A 17,110-nucleotide genomic window follows, 5' to 3' on the forward strand; every position below is an offset into this window, starting at 1 on the left:
GTTAGGTATTTTTATCATGAAAAGATGTTGAATTTTGTTAAATGCTTTTTCTGCATCAATTGAGATGATCATGTGTTTTATTCTGTTCAAGTAGGATATTACATTGATCAGTTTTCATGTGTTGAACTATCCTTGCGTTCATTTGTTGAGGATTTTTTGCATCAGTATTCATAAAGGATATTGATACATAGTTTTCTTGTAATGTCTTTGGCTTTGGTATCAGCACAATGCTGTCCTCATAGAATGAGTTAGGAAGTGTTTACTCCTTCAATCTTCTGGGAAAGTTTGAAGTATTGGTATTATTTCTTTAAATGTTTGATATAATTCACCAGTGAAGCCATCAGGTCCAGGGTTTTTCTTTATTGAGAGACATTTAATTACTGATCCAATCTACTTACCAGCTATATATCTATTCAAATTTTCTATTTATTTCTGATTTAGTCTTGGTCTGTTTTATGTTTCTAGTAATTTGTCGTTAAATCTAGGTTATCTGACTTGTTGGTGTACAATTGTTCATAGTACTCTCTTATAATGCTTTTTATTTCTGTAGAATTGATGGTCTCCACTTTCATTTCTGATTTTTATCATTTGTGTCAATTTGCATCTTCTCTCTTTTTCTTCTTAGTCTTTCTAGCTGAAGGACTTATTAAAATCTTTCTGAAGAACCAACTGTTGGATTCATTGATTTTCTCTATTATTTTTCTGTTCTCTAATTTGTTTCTGCCCTCATCATTATTATTTCCTTTCTTCTGCTAGGTTTGAGTTTAGTTTGTTCTTCTAGTTCCTTAAATTGTAAAGTTATGTTGTTGATTTAAGATTTTTCGTTCTTTTTTTTTAAAATGCAGGTGTTTGTACATTTTCCCCTGTACTGCTTTCACTGTGTGCTGTAAGTTTTTGGTATGTTGTGTTGTTTTCGCTCTCTAAGTATTTTGTAATTTTCCTCATGACTTCTTCTTTGATCAGTGGGTTAATTCCCAAAAATTTTTTAATTTTCCAGTTTTCCTTTTGTTATTGATTTTTAATTTCATCTTATTGTGGCCAAAGATACTTTGTATGATATCCATATTTTTTATTATATTGAGATAAATTTGTGGCCAAAGATACTTTGTATGATATCCATATTTTTTATTATATTGAGATTAATTTGTGGCCTAACATATGGTCTGTCCTGAAAAATATCCCATGTGCACTTCAGAAAAATGTGTGTTCTGTTGCTGAGTAGAGTGTTTTGTATATGTCTGTTTGGTCTAGTTGGTTTACTATGTTAAATTCTCTGTTTATTTATATTCTGTCTGGTTCTTCTGTTGATTATGTGAGTGAGGTATTGACGTCTCCAACTATTACTGTAGAACTGTGTTTCTCCCTTCAGTTGTGTCAGTTTTTGCTTTATGTATTTTGATGGTCTGTTACTAGGTACCTAAATGTTTATTGTTGTATCTTTTTGCCCTATTGAACTGTTTATTAATATATAATATTTTTATTATAATGTCCTTTTTGATTTAAAGTATATTTTGTCTGATATTAGTATAGCCACCCCTGCTCCCTTTTGGTTGCTCTTTGCATTGAATGTCTTTTTCCATCCTTTCACTTTCAACCTGTTTGTGTCTTTGGTTGTGCTTTTATTTGTTCTGCCAATCTCTGTCATTTGGTTGGACAGTTCAATCCATTTACATTTAAAGTAATTGCTGATAAGGAGGGACTTCTGTCATTTTGCTGTTTCTGTAAGTCCCTAATAGCCTTTTCTCCCTCATTTCCTGCATTCCTATCTTCCTTTGTGTTTAGTTGATCGTAACAAAATGTTTAAATTCCTTTCTCATTTCCTTTTCTTTATATTCTATAGCTATTTTCTTTGTGGTTACCATGGAGGTTGCATTTAACATCCTAAAGTTATAACACTCTAATTGGGATTTAAACTAGCTTAACTTCAATGCCATACAAAACTGTTTCTTTACAGCTTTGATCCCACCCCTTTCATTTGTTGATAAATTACATCTTTATACACTGTTTGCCCAGAAACATAAATTAATGCTTCTTTTAAATGTATTAGTCTCTCAAATTTTGTAGAAAACAGTATTTGGAGTTATACACCACAGTTACAGCAATACTTAGCTTTTACACTAATAATTCATTGTTTTCTTTAAATGTAATAGTCTCTCTTAAATTTTATAGAAAACATAAAGTGGAGTTTCAAACCAATGTTAAAAATATTGCTTTTATAATTGCTCTTGTATTTACCTTTATTTCTTTATATGGCTTCAATTTACTTTCTTACGTCATTTTATTTCACCTTGTAGGTATCCCTTGTGCATTTTTTGCAGGGCAGATCTAGTGGAAACAAACTCCCTTAGCTTTTGTTTATCTGGAAATGGCTTAATTTCTTCGTTACTTTTGAAGGATATTTTTGCCAAATATAGAATTCTTGGTTGACAGTTTTTTCTTTCAGCACTTTGAATATGTCCACCCACTATCTTCTAGCCTCCAAAGTTTCTGAAGAGAAATCTGCTGACGTTCTCATTGAGGATTCCTTGTATGTGACTATTCACTTCTCTGTTGCTACTTTGAAGAATCTCTGTGTCTCTGTGTGGCCTGTTGAGTTCATCTTATTCAAAGTTTGTTGAGCTTCTTGGATGTTTATGTTCATGACTTTCATAAAATTTGGGGAGTTTTCAACCATTCTTTCTTCACATATTCTCTCTGCCCCTTTCTTCTTTTTCTAGTTCCCACAATGTGTATGTTGGTCCTCTTGATGCTGCCCGTAGGTCTCTTAGACTCTGTTTGCATTTCTTCAACATTTTTCCTTTCTGCTCCTCAGACTCTAATTTCTGTTGTCCTCTCTTCCAGTTCACTGTTAATTTTTTGTGCCTACTCAAATCTGCTTTTGAATCCCTCTAGTTGGAGTTTTCATTTTAGTTATTTACTTTTCAGCTTCAGAATTTTTTAGTTTCTTTTTAGATTTTCTATCTCTTTATCGTTATTTCCATTTTGTTCATACATTGTTTTATGTCATACTTTGCTATATGACCTACTGAGAGAAACAAAAAGAAATCAATAGAAAATGTCTGAAAAAAGACCCAATGGCAGATCATTAGACAAAGACTTATTTAAAAAACTGTTGTAAAGATGCTCAAAGAACTAAATAAGATATGGAGAATCTTTGAATACTTTGGGATTTTTCTATTGAACACTGGACATTTAAATCATAATGTGGTAGCTTGGAATATGGTAATATGGAAATCAGATTATTCCCTTCCTTGGAGTTTCCTAATTTTTGTTATTGTTATTGTTTTTGTTTTTTTGATTGTTGTAGGTTGTCTCTGTGCCAGGGATCAGCCTGAGGTGTAAATTTAAGGTTTTTTCATGTCTTTTCTGAGCCTTTCCCTGGATATGCATAGTCACTTTCTAATTCTTCCTGTATATGTAGTTATTTTTGAATGTCCTAGTCTTCAGTGTCTGGCTCCCATCATGGGAAAAAGTGATAAATGACAGATAAAAAAGGGAGCTGGCTTTTTAAATACCTTGGAAGTCACTTCATTCTGATGCAGAGGAACTTGCAACAATGAGGGAAGATAAAACAGTGGCAAATGGCTACCCTCCTCTTTGTCTGCACCTCTGTGATCAGAAGCAGTAGTTAGTGATGAGAGCACCGATCCCTGATACTTGGAGGATAAGGTCTTTTTTACCTACCGTGGCTTCGGTAATTTGCATGTGCATGGCTCCCTGCCCTATGGCTGGGAGTTGGGATGAAGGAGGTGCTGCTACTGTGCTAAAACCTGAAATAGACAAAATTAACTGCAATTTACTGTCCATGTCTTCCCTGGAAGTTACAAGCTTTCAACAGACTCTATAGAGTTCTAACATAGTCACAGCAGACAGATTCTGCCAGTCAGTTTTGTCTAGGTAGGGAGACAGATTCCTGGTGCTTCTTGCCTCCTGCCATCTTCCCAGAATAGTGGGAAGATGGTGCCTCCTGCCATCTTCCCAGAATCTTCTTTAATCCCATCTTAATTTCTGTATTGAGTGACTTTGTGAGTAGATTAAGTAGCAAGACCTCTGTATTAATGGGTTGGGAGTGCTTTTATTAAAATATAACAGCTCTTTTCTCACCTACCTTTGTATTTAAGAGCTACATTAGATGCATTTGATATATGTATAGTAATTTTGGCATTTAACTTTTGGCAGGTGGTTTTGGAATGTATGCTTAAAAAAGACCTCATTTACAATAAGGTCACTCCAACATTTCACCACTGGAAGATTGATGACAAGAAATTTGGTCTTACCTTTCAAAGTCCTGCTGATGCTAGGGCTTTTGATAGAGGCATTCGAAGAGCTATAGAGGATATTTCTCAAGGTAGGTTATTTTGGCTGTTTTCTTAATTTGTTTATCAGTTATATATAGTAGAAGTGACTTCAAGTCAGCTTTTGTGATATGAGATTAAGCTTTGAAAGCTGACTGTAGGTGAAGATAAAATAATGGACTCCTTAATCTGTTTTATGTTTGTCACATCACAGTATATACCAATTACATGTATTACCTTGAAGAGCCATCAACAGCACACTTCAGATAATTTGAAAGTTTTAAAAATAACAGCTCAAAGAAGAGGGCAGCAGTCAGGTAGAACTTTGAAAATCCCCCGTGAATATGTTACTCATATACTTGTTTTGGTAATTATAAAGAGAAAATTTGTAATAATCAAATATATGTCAACTCCAGTTATTCTATGGCAAAAACCTTCCTTACTGCTTTATCTGATTTCATTAATAAGGATTGGCAGAGACCTCAACCCAATCTATCCCTTTGTATATCTTACCAATCTGTTAAGATCATTAGCTCTAAAGCTTGCAGGTTTTAAAGGGAGGAAGAATATTTACACGTAAGACTGGCCTCTGCTTAATTAAACAGAAAGAAGTCACGTTAAAACCCATTTCTTTCCCCCAAAGAAGTCATAACTAAGATTTGATTTGTTTTTCTAATTAAGAAGAAACATTATCTCTATTAGTAGAAATAACCTTCTTATACAGCATAAGTGAATGAAATGTGTTGACAACATTGTGGCTCATATATTTTTTTTTTTTTTTTTTTTTTTTTGCTGTACGCGGGCCTCTCACTGCTGTGGCCTCTCCCGTTGCGGAGCACAGGCTCCGGACACACAGGCTCCGCGGCCATGGCTCGCGGGCCCAGCCGCTCCGCGGCATGTGGGATCCTCCGGGATCGGGGCACGAACCCGTGTCCCCTGCATCGGCAGGCAGACTCTCAACCACTGCGCCACCAGGGAGGCCCCCGTGGCTCATATATTTTGAAGATGGCATTTTAGTAGGAAAATCAGAAGAAATAAACTAATTATGAGACAAACCATAGGCAAGAACATGGAAATGCTTAGTACAAATATGTATTGCTAAGTGTGTGAAAGTGAAGTTAAATAATGTATTTAGCTACTTTAAAAGACTAGAATTTGGTAAACAAACAATCTTTGATTTCTGATTCAGAAAAAAATTCCATGAAATGATAGCACTCATTTTTAGTACAAGAACCCATAAATTCTTCATCAGGGTTCTCATTGTTCGCTGCACATTTGAATCACCTGGGAGCCTTTTGAAAAATAGCATAATTGGTCCCCACTCCAACCCACTTGAATCAGACTGCCTGGGGAGTGGTGCTGAGGCATTCCTTTTTTTTTTTTTTTAAGTTCCTGTGCATTTCAAATGTGGTGAGGAATTGTCAAATGATTATATATCATGAATTTAGGGAGGGGCAAGATGAATATGGATCTTCAGATTCTCCAGTAGTAGTTGTGGTTCTCAAACCACTGCAAGAAACTTAAAAATAAAAAAATTTATGATGCCCAGTGCCTCACCCCTCAGAGATTCTGACATTATTGGTTTGAGACTGTATTCTGGCATCAGTATAATTTTTTAAAGTTTCCCAGTTAATTCTGATATTTTGTTAGTGTTGAAGAACCAGTGCTTTAAAAAGAAAATCATCATCCATGGTTGCTGGAATATTTAGTTTTGAATACTTTTATGCCCACATTCATACCCCCATAGGAACATACTTCTTTCACTAGGATCAGATAGATTGGGTTTAACCTTTTAAAAGAAAATTAATAAGGAGAAGCTTACAAACACCTAGCCAGGTAGAATAGACTACAGTACTCAGCCTGTCTCATTGTTTTTGGACATTTTTGAAAACATACTGATTAGCATTATTATCAGCCACTGTATAGGTTTGCAACAATCCCATTTTCTTACTTAGCCTACCATGACAGTAAGAGTAAACTATGCACCCTTTCCATAGGGCAGCTTTCTCTTCATCTCCATGCTAGCTATGTCTCAAGGGTAACATAAACTCAGAATACTTTGCTAAGGTAAATCCTTCCTTATTAATTTATTGGAACTAAAGGCACTCTTGAATGCTATGAAAACTTATATAGAGGCATTGGTGCACAAAAGTCAATAGCAACAATTGGCTATTGACTATCAACAGTGGATTAAGGCTCTTTTTTTCCTTACTAAAGCTACTAAAATCCTAGTTGGGGGTACTAAATACTGTTTCCTGGGTCAGAGTACTTAGAAAAATTGAGTAAATCATGTAGGCATTACCTAAACACCAGAAGAGTGTGGTTAATATACTCTTCCTGGCAGTTTCAGTATTTGAGAGAAATCAGAGGCAGGGCTTGCCAGAGATAGCGTACTTTCACAGAAAACACCTCTTTAAGTAAGTAACTGGAAATTTACCTGTAGAAGAGGAAAACAATCGCTTTATTCTCTGTTTGTCTAACAGAGGGGCAAGTATGAGTGACCAACATCTGACTGGTTGCCAGGCAGTCCAGAATGATCTCTGATTAGTCTTCTACAGTATCATAGTGATATTATCAATGAGTCAGCAATACTAAAATCTGAAACAAAAATTCTGTGCTTAATTAACTTTTACCCATTTTCTTAGGATGCCCAGCACTTAAAAGTGAAACTGAAGGAGCAGAAGACAACTTACAAGTAAGTAGTTTGGATTAAAAGGTATTTCTAGACATAAAGGATGTGGAGGAAATCACTAGCCTTAATAAATAAACAATTCATATAAATTCTTAAGAAATTTCTGGACACTATATTTGTCAGGAAATACAGGGAAACAGAAACCAATAGAATGTGTGTATGTATATATATATATACATATATATGTATGTATTTATTAATATGCATAAAGAGGACTTGGTTTTGTTCGGTTTGTTTGTTTAAGGAATTGGCTCATGTGACTGTGGGAACTGGCCAGTCCGAAATTCACAGGGTAAGCAGGTAGGCAGGCATCCCAGAAGTTCTGGCAGGAGCTGATGTTTTGCTCTTGAGTCAGAAGGCAGTCTCAAGGCAGACTTCCTTCCTCCTTGGGGGACCTCAAGTCTTTCCAGAATGAGTCCACCCACTTTATGGAGGACAATCTCCTTTACTCTGAGTCTACTGATTTAGATGTTAGTCACATATGAAAATTACCTTCACAGTACTTAGACTGGTGTTTGACCAAACCACTTGCCACCATCACCTAGCCAAGTTGACAGATGAAATTAACCATCACAGATACCCCACCACATAGGCAAGGTACTTATATTAAAAATTCGTAGAAAAGTAATTTCAAATTATTAATAAGCATATGGACACCCTTCTGTTTTATATCACTAGTAATCAGCAGGTAGTATAAATTAACATTTATTAGTTATGAAATTATCAAAGATTTAAAAATTAATATTACCCCAGACTGTGTCTTTCCATGAGGTTGACAGATTGACGCTGTGCTAGAGAAAATATAGATTGGTAGATTATTTTTAGAAAGCAGTTTGGTAATACTGTATTTAAAGGCCTTAAAAATAGAAACAGGACTTCCCAGGTGGTCCAGTGGTTAAGACTTCCCCCTCCAATGTTTCAGGTTCGATCCCTGATCGGGGAGCTAAGATCCCACATAGCTTGTGGCCAAAAAGCCAAAACATAAAGCAGAAGCAGTATGGTAACAAATTCAATAAAGGCTTTAAAATTGGTCCACATTTTTAAAAAAAATCTTAAAAAAAAAAAAGAAATATTCATACCTGTTGATCCAGTGAATCAATTTAAGGAAATAGAGATACACAAAAAATTTGTATACACAGATTTTTGGGTGTGTGTGTTTATGACATATTGATAATAAAAAATAAGCTATCTAAATGGAATGGAAATGGTTGAATTAATTAAGGTATCTTTATCATGTGACCACTAAAAATTTTATTATTAATTTACTTGGAGTGTATTGAGTAGTAAAAACAGATAATTGTATGGTGTTGTTATCCATTGTTACTCAGCTAAAATGTTAAATAATTTTGTTACTTTTGGATTGTGGGATTCTGAGCTAAATAGCTTTCTTTTTAGTACTTTTAATTTCCTAAAGTGTTAATACTTTTAGGAGAATAGTGAAAGAACCCAAATTTATATGTATACCTTGTATTAATAATCAGTTATTCATATTATTGTAAAAATAGTCATCACCTAAAGGACATGGCAAAATGTTTTATGTACATTTATAATCAGAAAATAAAAATGGTTTTTATTTCTGAAAATTTGAGAAATATAGCAAAGTTCAAAAAATAAAACATAGATATGCTACCATCCATGATAACCATCATACATATTTTTTTAAATATTTTTTTATTTATTTGGCTGCTCCAGGTCTTAGCTGCGGCATGCAAGATCTTTGTTGCCGCGTGTAGGATCTTCGTTGCTGCATGCAGGATCTTTAGTTGCGGCACATGGGATCTTTAGTTGCAGCATGCAAACTCTTAGTTGTAGCATGTGGGATCTAGTTCCCCGACCAGGGATCGAACCCGGGCCCCCTGCATTGGGAGCACAGAGTCTTAGCCACTGGACCACCAGGGAAGTCCCATATGTATTTTTAAATATAGCCTGTGAGCTTTTTTCTGGACAAATAAATGGGTACACATGTGTTATTATGATATCATTATTCTGTAGCTTTTTTTTTCTTCACTTAAATACATAATGATATTTTGTGACCTTAAATATTTTTTCAAGTTTACAATTTTTAATCTTTTTTGTATCTAATTTGTCTTCAATAGATGTATCCTAACCCATTATCCTTATTGTACATTTAAGAGTTCTTATTTGTGTTTTAATATATGAATCTGTTTATTTTATTGATGGTTAATTATTATTTTAAAAACTGAGTTTCAGTTAATTAGGTACAAGAAATAAGTAATAAAATGCAAAATAAGTATACTCTTTATAGTTAAGTGTTTCCTAAAGTTCTGTTCTGGTATCAATGAGAATATGGAGCTGGAAATGGGGAAACATTTTCTGAATTGCTCCTGTGAAGAGAGTAAATTTGGTTAAAATTCAACTTTAAAAAGAATTTTTTAGCATTCTGCTTTGGTTTTACTTCATTTCTATATATAGCACTGTATAGAGGAAAAACTTTTACAGGACTTAATTGTTTGCAAGACTTTGTGCATATTGCCATCAATGGCTAGTAAAGAGAATTACTGTATAACCAAAGCAACAAGAGTAGTTAATCTGTTGTTAGCTCCTTGGGATCTCTGCTTCATAGTAAGGTCTCTCCACTGCCCCGAGTCCAACAGGTTACACACACACACACACACACGCACGCACGCACGCACACACACACACACACACACACACACGCTCTCCCACACGTACACACACACACCTAAAAGAGTTATTTATATTTTAGCTTCATTATACACTGAAGCACTTGCTTGGTTTTTATTTTCATAATAAAATAGAAAATGTGCATTGTCACTAGAGACTCTAAAATAGGCTTCCATGTAAGTGTAATTTCACTAAGAGCGTTTTTTTTTTTTTTTTTGCCGTACGCGGGCCTCTCACTGCTGTGGCCTCTCCCGTTGCGGAGCACAGGCTCCGGACGCGCAGGCTCAGCGGCCATTGCTCACGGGTCCAGCCGCTGCGCGGCATGTGGGATCTTCCCGGACCGGGGCACGAACCCACGTCCCCTGCATCGGCAGGCGGACTCTCAACCACTGTGCCACCAGGGAAGCCCTGAGCAATTTTTATATCAAGTTTTAGTTCTTGGTTTTCACTTACTGTGGTGTTTTTAAAATAGATTCTTAAATTATATTCCTTTTGGTGGAATCTTATTCTCCTCCCCTTGAGTGGGCACTATACTTACTGGGTTGTTTCTTAATAAGGAGCATATGGTAGAAATGACAAGAGTATGACTTCCAAAGGTAGGCCATAAAAGATATTGCAGCTTCTTTCTGGCTCTCTTAGATCCCTGTACTGGAGGATGCCAACTGCCATGTCATGGGGACACTCAAGCAACTCTATGGAGATGTCCTTGTGGCGAGGAACTGAAGTTTTGTGACAATAAACATGTTAATGAGCCATCTTGGATGCAGGTCATTCACCTCCAAATGAGCCATCAGATGACTGCAGTCATGGTTGATGTCTTAACTGTAACTTCCCTAGGGACTGTGAGCTGGAACCACCTCGTTAAGCTGTTCCTGAATTCATGACCTACAGAAACTGTAAAATAACAAATGTTATTTTAAGCCTCTAGGTTTGGGGTAATTGGTTACTAACAGAGATTTTGCTACCCATAATGTGGTGCTGCCATAACAAATACTTCAAAATGTGGCATATAATTTGAGCTTGGGGACAGTAGATGGAAGCTTAAAGTTAAGCCTTTGAGGAGACTACTGATGAAGTCTTAAATGAAAATGAAGAACACCATATTGGAAACTGAAAGAAAGGAAATCACTGTTATATAGTAGCAGAAAGTTTAGCAATACTGTCACCTGTAGTAATAAGTGAAGTAGAAAATGTCCTACTTCTGGTTATGGTAAAGCAGTGGATGGGAGAAATAGGCTCAGGAAGGGATCCTAAACAAACAAAAAGAACCGGGACTTGCTGGTTTTGAAAATTCTCATCCTCTCAATATGTCAAGCTATGCTAAAGTTAGGAAACAGCTTCCAGGCAAAGATCATATCCTGGGCACTCTCAGAATAGGTTTGTCTAAAGATGAAGCCAGTGGTGTGACTATAAAATCCTTTGTTAAAACCTCAGAAAGATGTAATGTGAGCCTCAGAGAACCTTTCAATCAAAGTAAGAGGGCTTAAAGCAGATTAAGGGTGTCCTCAGCAGAAATTTAAAGTAGAGAAGAGTTTGTCTCAGAATTGTGACTGTGTTTTTTGTCTAACAGAGTGAATCCCAGTAAGATTCCCAAGAGACCCACAAAGTTTTCAAAATAGTTAATTGGTAGAAATATTACCAGTCTGAGGAGTGGCCCCTTGGATCCCCAAAATTTTACTGGCAGGAAGCAGGTTGAAAAACATTTTACATGTAGACATAGACTTCCTTTCATAAAACGGAAAGATAACTCAGAAATAGAACCAAAATCTCAAAGGGCAGAGCCAAGAGCTATGGAGAATTATTCCCATATTCAAGGAACTTCTAACCTGTTCCCACCTTGATTACAGAATTACTTTGGATCAGTGACTCCATTTTCTCTTATTCTGAACCAGAAGTTTTATAACAGTTATCCTCTGCCTGTCCTACCATTGTATTTTGGTTGTGTGTGGGGCAGATAATTTGTCTGTTTAGTTCATGGGTCCTCACAACGAGAGGAACTGTACTTAAGGAACACCATTCAGCTAAGTTGCTCCCAAATTTCTTACTCAAAGAAACTATGAGAGGGCCTCCCTGGTGGCGCAAGTGGTTGGGAGTCCGCCTGCCGATGCGGGGGATACGGGTTCGTGCCCCGGTCTGGGAGGATCCCGTGTGCTGCGGAGCGGCTGGGCCCGTGAGCCATGGCCGCTGGGCCTGCGCGTCCGGAGCCTGTGCTCCGCAACGGGAGAGGCCACAACAGTGAGAGGCCCACATACCGCAAAAAGAAAAAAAAAAAAAAAAAGAAACTATGAGAGAGTAAATGTTCTTTGAAGCTGCAGTTTTGTGGTAATTTGTTATGCACCAACAGCTAACCAATACATAAGCAGAAAAGGAAGATGAGTAGAATGAAAGCTAACATTTATAATCATGTTCATTTTATCTTGCTCCCATTCTTAACTTTTTTAGATGATACATCTAGCTTAGGTTAACTTCCATTTTTCAATAGAAGATTGTATTATATCTTGGTTTCATAGCCCCTTTACAACTAAAAGTATGTTCAGGTAGAAAAAAACACAATTCGTATTAGTTTTAAAAATTCTGAGCCCGATTATGTATGTATAATATATTAACCTTAATTATACCAAAAGGGGCTGGGAGATACTGAGATGCTAGCAAAATGTGAAATTTTTAAAAAAAGAATCAACTTACAGAATTAAACTGCCAAAGAAAACTCTTAAGTTTACTTTAGTACCATTTATTTCATGATATGCTAAAGTTTTCACATACATCATTCTTATTTTGGAATGTATTGGAGGTTATAAAGTATTCTAATTCAGTTAACCACTTTATTAGGAACAAAGTACATTATTGTTTTGTAATCCACCTATGGGCTTGACATACATAAACATTTTGAAATTATTTTGAGTGCAAGTTGACTGTAGTTTATGATAGTGGTTATGTCAGGTTTACTTTATTAGTGATTATTTGCAAAGACAACTAAAATGGCTTTAAAAGAATAACCCATTCTCTAATTATTTTAACCCCAAGGAAGTAATGACTGTTAGTTAGATCATAAATGTCTTTAAGACTTTAAATATCAGAGTGGAAATCCTCTCCATTTTGAGTACTTGTTAATTCATTCAGTAAATATTTGAGTACCTGTTCTGTTCCAATAACTATGCTAAACATTTGATTATTCGCTGGTAGACAACTTTCAGCTTTCAGCAATTCGGTATCTTTATCAGTATCATAAATCATCAGAAAGATATTTACCTTTCTATTTCATACATGTCTTTGAAAGGTTTCATAACATCATTATTTGGATTTAAAATCATATTTTGCTCATCTTTTATCCCTGATGTTTAGTAAAGTTTTGACCATATACATAGTTGGTAGGAAAGGTTTTTTGAAGAAAAATCTTCAAAATTAAGGAGTTAAAAAAAAAAAAAAAACCCAAGCAGCAGTAAGGTATGAATGTTCTCTTCATTTGGTTTCTTTATTTAACTATTTTAATGAGCCGGTTAGGTGGGGTTTTTTGTTTTGTTTTAATGTTAGCTTACATTTGCTTTAAGATTATTTTTACAGTGTTTTTCCAACCAGAGTTTTTAGTCGTAACAGTTCTTATTGTTCAGATAGGCTAGATTGCTAACAAAACCCATAAAACTCACCTCACGATTGGTTTGTGATTATAAGAGGAAAAGATCTCAGATTCCATGCTTTGGGGCAGAAGAAAGGTGACACCTAATTGATCTGAAGTGAAAAGGTATCATATTTTCTCTTCGCCACAGAGAAATACTTGACTAACTTACTCTTTTTTATAATTAAGGTCATTTTTGAGCCAAATGATTAAAAGGATTGTGATTTACATTTATTGTTCAAAGTCATTTGCTTTAGTCAAGGGGGATATGAATTGTTCATGTACTCATTTTCAGAGGTAGTAACATTTTAATAAGGCTCTACATCTGAAAACTAAGTTAATGGATAGAAATTTATTTAGCTAGCAAAATGGATTTTATATTACTGTGATCTCCCACCATCCTACCTTATAGTTAAGTTCCTGTAACCTTTATATATTTTAGATTGAGTTTAATTACCTAATAAGGGAGTAAAAAAAACTCTATATAATCTTTTTGCATAATATTTTGTCACTATTTAATTTTTCCTTGACTTTTAAACTAACCTTCATGTAGAATATTTGGTTAGTTAGAAAATTATAAAGAAGAAATCAGGAATCATTTATCCCTACCTAGTGGTAATTGCTATTAAGATTTTGGGTTCTTCTGCTTAAGTTTTCCTTTGTTCTTGCATGTTATATTCAAATACATACTTCTTTTTAAAAGTACCATCAGAATCAGTCTCTTCTCCATTTTGATTGTGGTTTTGATAGGATTTTTGTTTGTATTGGTAATGGTAGTGATAGTGGTGGTTGGAATTTAAGTAGTACAAATCATAAAATTTGAACCCACACAGTCTGATTTCAGAGTCTTTGAATTTTGCCATTATATTGTGTAACTATACTACAGTTTATTTAACCATTCATGTTTCGTTGAACATTTACTTTATTTTCCACAGTCTTGTACATTAATTTTTGTTGGTACTTCTGAATGTGACCTTAGGATAAAATCCTAGAAATAGATTTACCAATTAAAGGATTGTCTAAAGATTTATATAGTTAGCAGGAACTATGCAACTATTGCCTGCCTATTAACTGAAAAACAGATTTACAGACAATAAACAATCCCTGAAAACCTAATACCACATTTAAGCCAAACTAACTTTTCATTTAAAGGGTAGTTTCTGTTGATTAATAAGGTGGAGGACTTGTTTTTCTTTTTTGTTTTTGTTGGACATTATATGTTGGTACTTTTCTCATATGCCTTCCATATTATTTCATCACTGATTACTGTGTTCAGGTTGCCTAAACAAAACACTATATATGCTATTAGTATTTTTAGACAAAGCTCACAGACATGCCAAATTGAAAATTCAAGGTTTCATTTATTCTTAAACTAATAAAAAGTAACTAAAGAAATCTAGCAAACAGAATAAGAAACATTGGTGGTCAAATATAAAATGCATTGCTACTGGCTGCTACATCAAAGTGTAAATAGTGATTTTGTTGGGCTTGTAGAATTGTTAGTAATTTTTTTTCTTTTCTGTGCTTTCCGAGTTTGCATAATTTGTATAGTTTTAAATACCAAAAGAATAGCTTTGATAGCATTTTTAACATATGCAATACTAAAATATAAGATTTCTTTACCAAAAAAATCTAAAATTTTTTCATCATGCTAAAGTAAACTAATAATATAATTATTTAAAACTGCTCTTGTTGAATATGACCCAGTCACACGTTCAAACCTGTGATTCGTGATATACAACTACAAGAATGAAAGTTTGGAGCAACTGATAGACTGTGATATCACTTTTTTTTGCACTATATTGTTTATTGGGAATCATACATTTTATTTATTTATTTATTTATTTTTGGGGTGGTACGCGGGCCCCTCACTGCTGTGGCCTCTCCCGTTGCAGAGCGCAGGCTCAGTGGCCATGGCTCATGAGCCCAGCCACTCCGCGGCATGTGGGATCCTCGCGGACTGGGGCACGAACCCGTGTCCCCTGCATTGGCAGGCGGGCTCTCAACCACTGCGCCACCAGGGAAGCCCGGAAATCATACATTTTAAAAAGTTTACAGGACAACGCTGTTTTCTCTGCCTCAGAATTAATATAGAGAGAAGGGACAAAGGAAGGAGAAAAGCAAAATCTGTATTTATTTTCTCTACAGCTGTCATCTAGACTTATGTTCTGAAAGAGAACTACAGCTAGAATTATTTTATTACTTTATACTGCATCCTTTTGCCTCTACACACAAAATTGCTGTAATAGTCTTGGAGAAATAAAAAGCTAAACAATCTCTGAGCAACCATAGAAGAATAATTATTATACCAGCCTCTGAGAGTGGAACAGATGTCCACTGTACGTGAAACATTGGCATGGTTTACTTTTTAGGTAATACAGATAAGCCAATGCCAGCACAGTACTAAAAGCATTGAATGTGGATGTATATTACTGCTATAGACAACTTTTTAAAAGCTGGAGCTCATGCAAATGTATGTACATCCTTTGTGTGTATCATACATTAGATTTTCTGCTCTTGTGGAAGATTTTTTGGCATTTTCCACCACCTAACGAGATTACACCCCCTTTCTCATAGTAATTGTTACATTTAAAGAGTTGTAATCCAGTAAAAAAACATTCAAGTTTGACTAAGCCAGAATACTTTTTACTCAGTCTGATCCAAGTTTTTAAAAATGTTTTGGCTACTATTAATGTTAATAATGGAAATGGTACAAATAATCTTTTTTATAAAATAACAATTAAAATTTTTTTCTTATATGAGTTTGGCAGAGATAGTTAAATGATAAGGCCCGGTGTGGGTAGAGATGTGAGGAAATAGTCTTTCTTGAGAGGTTTTCAAAGGGCACATAAGTTTGCTAGAGGGTAGCTTATACTCTCTAGTATTAATGGGAATTAATCCTAAGGAAATAATACTACCAGTGCACCAAGATGTATTTATAAGGAGGTGCGTTGCAATGTATATGACCAAAAAATTGGAAGCTATTTAAATGCCTCTAATTCGAGTTGAATACAAATATTGAACTTCTTTGCAACCATTTTAAAGCACAGGGTACATCTTTATATATTGACACAGGGAGAGAGGTTCATGGTATGTTTTGTGGTAAAAGAAAGCACTACATGGATAGACCTAAATATATAAATGGAATCAAATTATACATAGACTATAAACATATATATATGTATTAAGAAGTCTAGAAAGATATATGTCAAATAATAATAGGTGCTAGGGGGGTGTGAAGAATTTTTTGTGTAATTTGAACTTTTAACAGTTATTAAAATTATTTCTTTTGTGGGTGAAGACTTCATTGTTGTTTAAGGAGTTCTTTTGCTACATTTTTTTCTATTGCCAGATTTACTCCCAAGGGTCTATATTAATATAATGTGATCTGACTTGTGGTTATTTGCATATCACTGATTATTTATAGGGTACTCACTATATGTCAGGTATAGTTCTAAGCTCTAGGAATAAAACAGAGGGAAAGTCTGTCATTACTGGCTCATGGGAAAAATACAAATAAAAGAACACTTAGAATATGGGGTGATAGATATAAGTATTTTTGAGGAAGTTCAAAGGAGGGAGTAACTTTGGAGTGGATTAACAGACTTTTTGAGGAGTTTATGGATGATGTTAAGGAGTTCTTTATTTTATTTTTATTTTATATTGGAGTATGGTTGATCTACGTTGTGTTAGTTTCAGGTGTACAGCAAAGTGATTCAGTTATACATATACATACATTCATTCTTTTTCAGATTCTTTTCCCATATAGGTTATTACAGAATATTGAGTAGAGTTCCCTGTGCTATATAGTAGGTCCTTGTTGATTATTTTATATATAGTAGTGTGTATATGTTAATCCCAAAC

General features: G+C 34.9%; 1 protein-coding gene across 1 annotated transcript in view; it reads left to right on the forward strand.

Moving 5' to 3' along the window:
* The window catches only part of SPRED1 (sprouty related EVH1 domain containing 1), a 124,647-nt gene that overhangs the window by 70,868 nt on the left and 36,669 nt on the right, over positions 1–17,110 (forward strand). Inside the window, exons 3-4 of the mRNA XM_060096583.1 lie at positions 4,180–4,348; positions 6,941–6,990. Of these exons, the coding sequence (XP_059952566.1) occupies positions 4,180–4,348; positions 6,941–6,990 (219 nt within the window). The remainder of the gene's footprint in view (positions 1–4,179; positions 4,349–6,940; positions 6,991–17,110) is intronic.

The sequence above is a fragment of the Mesoplodon densirostris genome, chromosome 4 (assembly GCF_025265405.1).
Source record: "Mesoplodon densirostris isolate mMesDen1 chromosome 4, mMesDen1 primary haplotype, whole genome shotgun sequence".
Classification (NCBI taxonomy): domain Eukaryota; kingdom Metazoa; phylum Chordata; class Mammalia; order Artiodactyla; family Ziphiidae; genus Mesoplodon; species Mesoplodon densirostris.